This window comes from Cryptomeria japonica, chromosome 9, assembly GCF_030272615.1.
Source record: "Cryptomeria japonica chromosome 9, Sugi_1.0, whole genome shotgun sequence".
Taxonomy (NCBI): domain Eukaryota; kingdom Viridiplantae; phylum Streptophyta; class Pinopsida; order Cupressales; family Cupressaceae; genus Cryptomeria; species Cryptomeria japonica.
Window position 1 is genome coordinate 218,710,730 of NC_081413.1, and position 7,446 is coordinate 218,718,175.

The window sequence follows — 7,446 nt, forward strand, 5'->3', positions numbered from 1 at the left end:
TTTAATTTAGGATTATAAGTTGCATACTAATATCTTTAAGAAAGTATCAAATACATGACATTTAGATTCAAAGACTTTATATGATATTGACAATCTTATTTATGTGTTTCTAGATGAAAGATACATATAAATATGTACAAACTCAAAATTTTAAATGTGATAACAAAGACATAATATTTTATTGTAATAGCATAATATTTTAATTAGTCCCCATGTCTTACATAGAACTTGATTTTAACCACTACTATTTTTTTATTTGATATAATATGATAAACAACATAGTTTTTGTTAAATTCGGCGGCCTCATCTTTTATGATGTTGGAGCCTTGCACTCAAGACTCGAGCTATTCAACTTCTCCAATAGACCAATACCCCATTGACAACATACTACTTTTAAGAATAATTAAATAAAACAATATTTTATTATATTTATTCATATTTATATATTTAAAAAATAATAGCAACAATATATTCTCTGTGTAATCACAAAACTAGTGCTCAACTATTGATAATTGATGATATTTATAGATCATCTTATTTCGTCTCCTTTGTATTGGCATCTCCACACATTGTGTATAGATAAAACAATACTGACAAGACCTTTTATAGTGGATTCAGTACATCAATTGTCTGTTTCCGACAAGTTCGGCAGGACGAATCTCAGAAGCAAATATGCAATTGGAGCCACATTATTTAACTACTTTTACTTTATGAGGTCTTCTGCTAATGAAAGCTCCATTAAACAAACAAAAAAAACTGAAATCCTGTTCAGTGAACCAGAACAATTAAAAAGGAAAACCAGAGCTGGGTATGGAAGCAGGGGTACCTTAATCAAACTACCTACTAATAAGCTTTGCAAACCAGAAATCTGCGCAGCCATGGCTGCAAAAATACCCACAAACTGCGTTGTTATTATGGTTCTGGGTTTCCTAATTCCATTAATTGCAGGGCACGGAGGAGGCACTGAATCAGCCGGTGATGTGAAGCCCAACTTAAGAGAAAAATCTTTGATTGTGGTAAAAATCTGCTGTCTCATTATCGTTTTCACAGTGACCTTCGCTGGAGGAATATCTCCCTATTTTTTCAGGTGGAATCAGATGGTTATTTCGCTGGGCACTCGATTCGCAGGAGGGGTTTTCTTGGGGACGGCCCTGATGCATTTCTTGAGCGATTCTGTGAAAACGTTTGAAGATTTGACAGAGAAAGAGTATCCCTTCTCATTCATGCTCTGCACTGCGGGATATCTGCTCACTATGCTGGGTGACCTGGTTGTTGCCTGGGTTAATGGCAAGCGAACCAAGAGAATAGAAGTTATCCCTGTGCAGGATCCTGCTCCTCTGCAAACAATAGGTAAGACTGTAATTTTCATTCTCATCTTCTTTCAAATCTGTTGTCCTTTTTCTAGATGCAGCTGCCTTAACAAAATATTAAAATTTATTGTATCAGACGGTCAAGGAGAATCCCCTGCGCATGACAGAGACACAACACTTGATTTTCAGGTCAGTTGAACATGAAACTCTAATCATATAATTGGCTTTTCCTGTGCAATTGCATGATCTTTTCTTTTGGGGGTAACTTTACTTTTTATAATTTGATATCGACTTCGACAGAACTTTTGGGAAAGTGAGAGTTATATGACCACTTGTGAATAACCCTTGAAATTTAACTAATCGACCTCTTACATAACACTGTAATTTGTAATCTGTGATGGAAATAAGTCATATTCAGATTGACGATGGATTGGTCAAAGAGTATTCAATAGTTTATAGTAGGTAGAACATTCTAATCATAAATAACAGGTCTCAGGTTCAATCTTTAACTAATCTGTATGATCTGTAGCTCAATATGTTGTAAATGTAGTTCAATATGTTGTATCCTGTTCAATTAATTGTAATTCGATTGTATCGGATTCTGATCAATTAACTGAACATTTGATGTCAAAATCAAAAATCAATCAGTTCTATTAGATTTCCATAATTCATGGCAGTAAGAAAACAGTTTCTACATTTTGATTTTGATTGTGTGTGTGCAAGATTTTTAATCATCAAAATCAAATAAAAAATCCCAAATAAATACAATATAGTAACTCAATATGTAATAATGAAATCAGAGAAGAAACCCCCCCAAAAAATACTGTGTTTGAATCACAGTGGCTCCTGTGTTCGAGTCACAGCATCTCCATATTAACTGTTAACTTAACAATCTATTGGTTCGTGCTGTGTAATCATATGAATCAGGAAGCGAGGGGCAAGGCACCATTGGATAGTTCAGCTTCATTAGGAGACAGTTTATTACTGATATTGGCACTCTGCTTTCACTCTCTCTTCGAAGGAATCTCTATCGGGGTTGCAGGCAAATTCTCTTCTCCTTCAACATTTGTTATATTTTGACGCCTAGGGCTTAAATTTTCCATTTGCTGAACCTAAATTTTATAGGAGAATTGCAATGTCTCCATTAACATTTTGGAAGAAATTTAGTTTTTTCTTTCTGTGTTCTGTTTCTCTTATGTACAGAAACGAAAGCAGAAGCATGGAAAACACTGTGGACAGTGTCTCTGCACAAGATATTCGCAGCAATTGCAATGGGGGTAGCACTGTTGCAGTTAATTCCAAACAGGCCATTCTTATCAACAGCCGCCTATTCCTTTGCGTTCGCCATATCCTCCCCAATAGGTGTTGCGATCGGGATTCTAATCGACGCCACCACAGATGGACGTTTGGCGGATTGGGTTTTTGCCATTACAATGGGTTTTGCTTGTGGAGTCTTCATTTACGTTGCCGTAAACCATCTCCTGAGCCGAAATCATCATGACTCTGAAAACCATGAGATTCCATCTGACAAACCATTTTACAATTTTTTGGCTGTTGTTCTTGGTTCTGGATTGATTGCAGTGGTGATGATTTGGGATTAGAGAATCAAACCAAAGGTAAAAGATAATGATTTAGTGGGTACTCTTTATGTTTCTCAGTTCTGGTGTGGTCTGCACTGTATGTAGGCTTTTCTGTTGAATATCTGAAAAATGTCTCCAAGGCCATAGGGCTGACAGAATATACATTGGGAATCGTTTAGCAGTAATGAGTTGGCTTAGAAAGTTGCGAGGCAACTTTGCCCCCAATTGCTTCGGTCTTACAGAGGATTGTTTCAGATTGAATGCCGATCTGCAATTTCATCTCCATCTACCCTGTGATGTGGAAATTTACTTCAACCTCCTACGCTTGTAACAGCTGGTAATTTGCAGTTAATGTGACCTTGTAAAATGTCTATTGCCTTTCCCATTTTCAAGAAATTTAATAGAATCCAGAAATTGTAATCAGTGTATTTAGCTATTTGAAAATTGATTTAAATTATGAGCATTTAATAATAATGAGATTATATTTTGATCTGAATGGTTCTAATTTGAAAGTAGGTCTGATCAATGCAAAGTCTTCAGAACTCTTAATTCTTGATTCTCATTGAAGATATTAACCTGAATGAGCCTACAAGATGAGGTAGAGACTCTATCCAAATTTTTTTTGACAGAATGGATAACACTCCAATCCTTAATGATATCAAACCATCGATACAATTATATAAAACCTTTTAACAAAAATAAAACCAAATTAAATTTAATAAATAATTAAAAATAAAAAATCATTATTATTTATCAACCATTATTATTATAACTTTTGGCTTTCACTTTCCTACTTACTCTCATAAAGTATTTCACCTTGAACCCATTTGTAACTCACATTTTTACTCTAAAATAAGTAGAACCGAACATATCCGAGCTCTGAACGTTGTGCTGACGTCTGAAAGTTAAATTTCACCTGTAATCAATTTCATTATTAACTTAATGCTTTAAATTTTTATACAACTTTTAATATCCAGCTTATTTTATGGGTGAAATCGTAGGGAAACAGGATACAGGCGCTCAATTTAGTGACGTGATTGGATGTATTTAGCTCAATTTATTTATGTGAATTGAAAGGACATAATTGATGTATTAATATTAAAGGTTAAAATTGCAGGTTAAACGAGGATTAGCTGTATAGTAATCTCAAATTTTAAGATGGCTTTGAGCAACATATATACTGGACATTGATTGACATGTGAAATTTCGTCTTTTCTTGTGGTCTTTTTGTTGGTTTGGATGACGCAAGCAATTGGTATCCCGTTGTGCTGATGTAATGCATCACTAAAATGGAAAAAAGGTTTCTTTTAATTAAGAAGAGGTCCTCCTTAATGTATATACAAGAGTAGCTTATGGATTTGGTAAATAGCTGTTTTAGAGACCACTAATTTACCTGCACGCTTTTAAAGGAAGATTTTTAATCTACAAGGTTATTGCAAGAGTCTTAGGCACATTCTATATGGTGTCGGAATCTTGTACTTTAGTAAAACTTGATTATGGTGATTCAAAGCAGATTAAAAGATGATTAAATTTAAGCAAATATTAAAAGTCTTATTGAACGAAAAAAATAGAATTAATTAATAAAAAAAATTACACAATTGTCTAAATAATAGATTTATAATATTTCTTTCCTTATTCCAAATACAGGGAAGACTGCTTTTGCTCTGCAATTTTCCCGCCTTTGCCATCGTTCGAACTTGAATCGACTGTATGACTGTCCCCTCTGGGGAGGTCTCCTCCTCCCTGCAACTGGACCCCCCCTGATACCATGGTTGGTTCACATGCCCTTGGTTCCGCTTCTAGGACCCCACTATCTGTGGGTCTTATGAAAAGACTGTCAAGATCAATATTCCTTCTAGCTCTTCATCTTTGGCACTCATGAAATTTGGTTAGAGAGATGAGGACAAAGGATTGTATAACCTTGAAGCAAACAAGAAGAATATACCTCCTCCCGGACTCGAAAATGCTCCCCGACAGAAGAATGTGGAGAATGGCAAAAAGGATTCCAAATCCAATTGGAAAAGTGCTCTTCTAGGGTCCACTTATACAACTTTGGAAGTGGCTTTGGCTGACTTTACCCAAACTAACGAAGGAATGGAGATCAAGCTCCTTGATAGTCTCATGGATTAAATCGCTTCATCCCTTCACTTGGCGATAGTTGGACGTTTCTTCACCTTCAGACCATCTATCGACATGGTTAGGCGATGGACTAAGGCAAGATGAAAATTAAAGGGAAGCGTTGACATCTCGACTATGCCAGGAGGTCTCTTCTTTTTCAAGTTTACTATGGAGGAAGACCTGATCTTTGTCCTCTCAAGCTCTTGGGTCGATGGAAAACATATTCTAACTCTTTCTAAATGGAAGCCTGGGTTTGACCCCTTAGCCGAACTCAATCGCATGGCTCTTGTTTGGGTTAGGCTCTCTGGCCTCCCATTGGAATTCTGGGATGAACAAATCTTCCATTGGATTGGGAACTCGTTCGACAGTTATGTTACTATGGACTTGGTCACTCTTGCTAAATCCAAGTTGGTTTATGCCCGTTTCTGTGTTAATGTTGCAATTAATAAAGCGCTTCTCAACTTTGTTTCTCTATACTCAAAGTGGGAAAAATGATCCCAGGCCATTGTCTATGAAAACGCTACTCTTTTTTGTCAGAAATGTGCTAAACAAGGGCATACGTATGCTGAGTGTAAGACCTCGATGTCTGTAGAACCCAAGCTAAAAGAGAAGGCTATTGTGGATGAACCCATCAACCCAAGTGCTCCCTCTTCTTCAACCCCTTTGGGGCTGCCTAATGTGTGTGAGATCTCTAATGATTATCCCCACACTGATAAGATCCTTGACATTTTAAAAACCCCTATTGATCCAGTGAAGAAATCTAGCCTAGTAGCACCTCTAGAAGATGGTGAAATTCCCCCGGTGATTAGTCTACGACTATCCCCTGGTCCTTCTACCTCCCCCTCTTTGGCTATGGGTGATGGCTGCCTCTCCCCTAAGCCTCCTGCTATAACTATCACCATGATCCCACAACCCCCCCTTAACCTCTGTGATGTTAAGACCCCCTTGGGTGGAAATAAGTTGTTAATCATAGCCCCTTTGTGTCCCCCTAGCAGTTCGGAGATTTCAAAGGGAGCGACAAAATCTCCCCAATCGACTTCTAGTGTGAAGTTATCACCACCCTGTTCTCCCTCTGCGGATAATGAGGATTGGTTGACTCATAAGAAAAAAACTAGATCTAAGAAGGTAGATGTGGGTATTGATCGTAAAGTTGGAAGACCAACAGAGAGGGTGCTAAGACATAAAGTTATGGCAAGGGATATTGCAAGGGACAGACAACTGACCCTTGATGGAATCAACAGGAATAAGAAATGACGTTCCTCTCCTGAACATAAGGGGACTCAACAGCCCCCATAAGCAATTTTTTATAAAACAATATATCTTGGAAATGAAACTTGATATTTGTCTTCTTCGGGAGGTAAAAATGTCCCACCAAACTTTTGCAACCATTGCTGGTAAACTTTGGCCGGGGGCTGCCTTTTTGTATGTTGAGGCGTTGGGGGTGTCTGGTGGAATTGCTACCCTCTGAGACCCCTTCAAAGTCTAAGGAAATATTTATGTAAGCACTCAGAACTTCCTAGCGGTTAATTTTCAATATGGTATCTCTGTCGACACTTGTTCAATATATATGCCCCCAATTCCAAGGTGGGAAGGCGTCTGGTATGGGAGGACATTTCTGAGCTCATCCTTGCAGACCAAAATTCTCATTACATGTTGGCAGGGGATTTCAACACCCCTCTCCATCCCTCTGAGAAATGTGGAGGTCTTGTGGATTTTTCTGATAGCATGGGAGATCTTTCTAATCTTATTAATGCTACTAGCCTCTTTGATCTAGATCTTTAGGGTGTCCCCTTGTCACGAATCGTTTTATTTAATATTGTGCAATTTAAAGATGTAATGTGATTTTGAAATTTAAAATAGATTAGATCATTCATAATCTAGTATGAGGAAATATAGTATGCTTTTTACTCCTGCAATTGATATGAAATTCGACATTTAATATTCTTTTGGGTTTGTCAATATTGATAAAAATTTGAGTGCAAGTAATGCAGGATGAGGTGAAGGAGGTTGAAGGCGAGAACACGAATCAGGTAGAAATATTTTAATTGAACGACTTCGATGGAAAAGGGAATCTCTCACACACCACATTAGGATTTATAATTTGCATCTTGAAAATATGGATGATTTAAATGACCTTATTTGAGTGTTTGTTCAAATTGAAATGATGAATTTGGAATGAGAAGTAGATTGATTTAAATGTTTATACATGTGCATTAATTGCATGATGTGAGTAGTGTTGAATTAAATCTAAGTTGTCTGAGTGATTGTGAAATATTATGCTTTATTGTTAAAAGAGATAAAATGTATAAACGATTCAAAAATGAATATTGACCCTAGGTTTAATGTTCTTTTTAGATATGTATAAATGTATGAAAATTGTACTTACGAGTTTAATTTTGTAAATTGAATAATAGTATAATATATATATATATATATAT

The 7,446-nt window shown here is 36.6% G+C and overlaps 1 protein-coding gene across 1 annotated transcript; it reads left to right on the plus strand.

Moving 5' to 3' along the window:
- Positions 1–631: 631 nt before the first annotated feature.
- LOC131044587 (zinc transporter 11) lies at positions 632–3,382 on the plus strand. The gene is made up of 4 exons (XM_057977946.2): positions 632–1,350; positions 1,447–1,499; positions 2,238–2,352; positions 2,514–3,382. Exons 1-4 carry the CDS (start codon positions 711–713, stop codon positions 2,909–2,911), a joined length of 1,206 nt encoding a protein of 401 aa, XP_057833929.1. The 5' UTR covers positions 632–710; the 3' UTR covers positions 2,912–3,382.
- Positions 3,383–7,446: the final 4,064 nt, after the last annotated feature.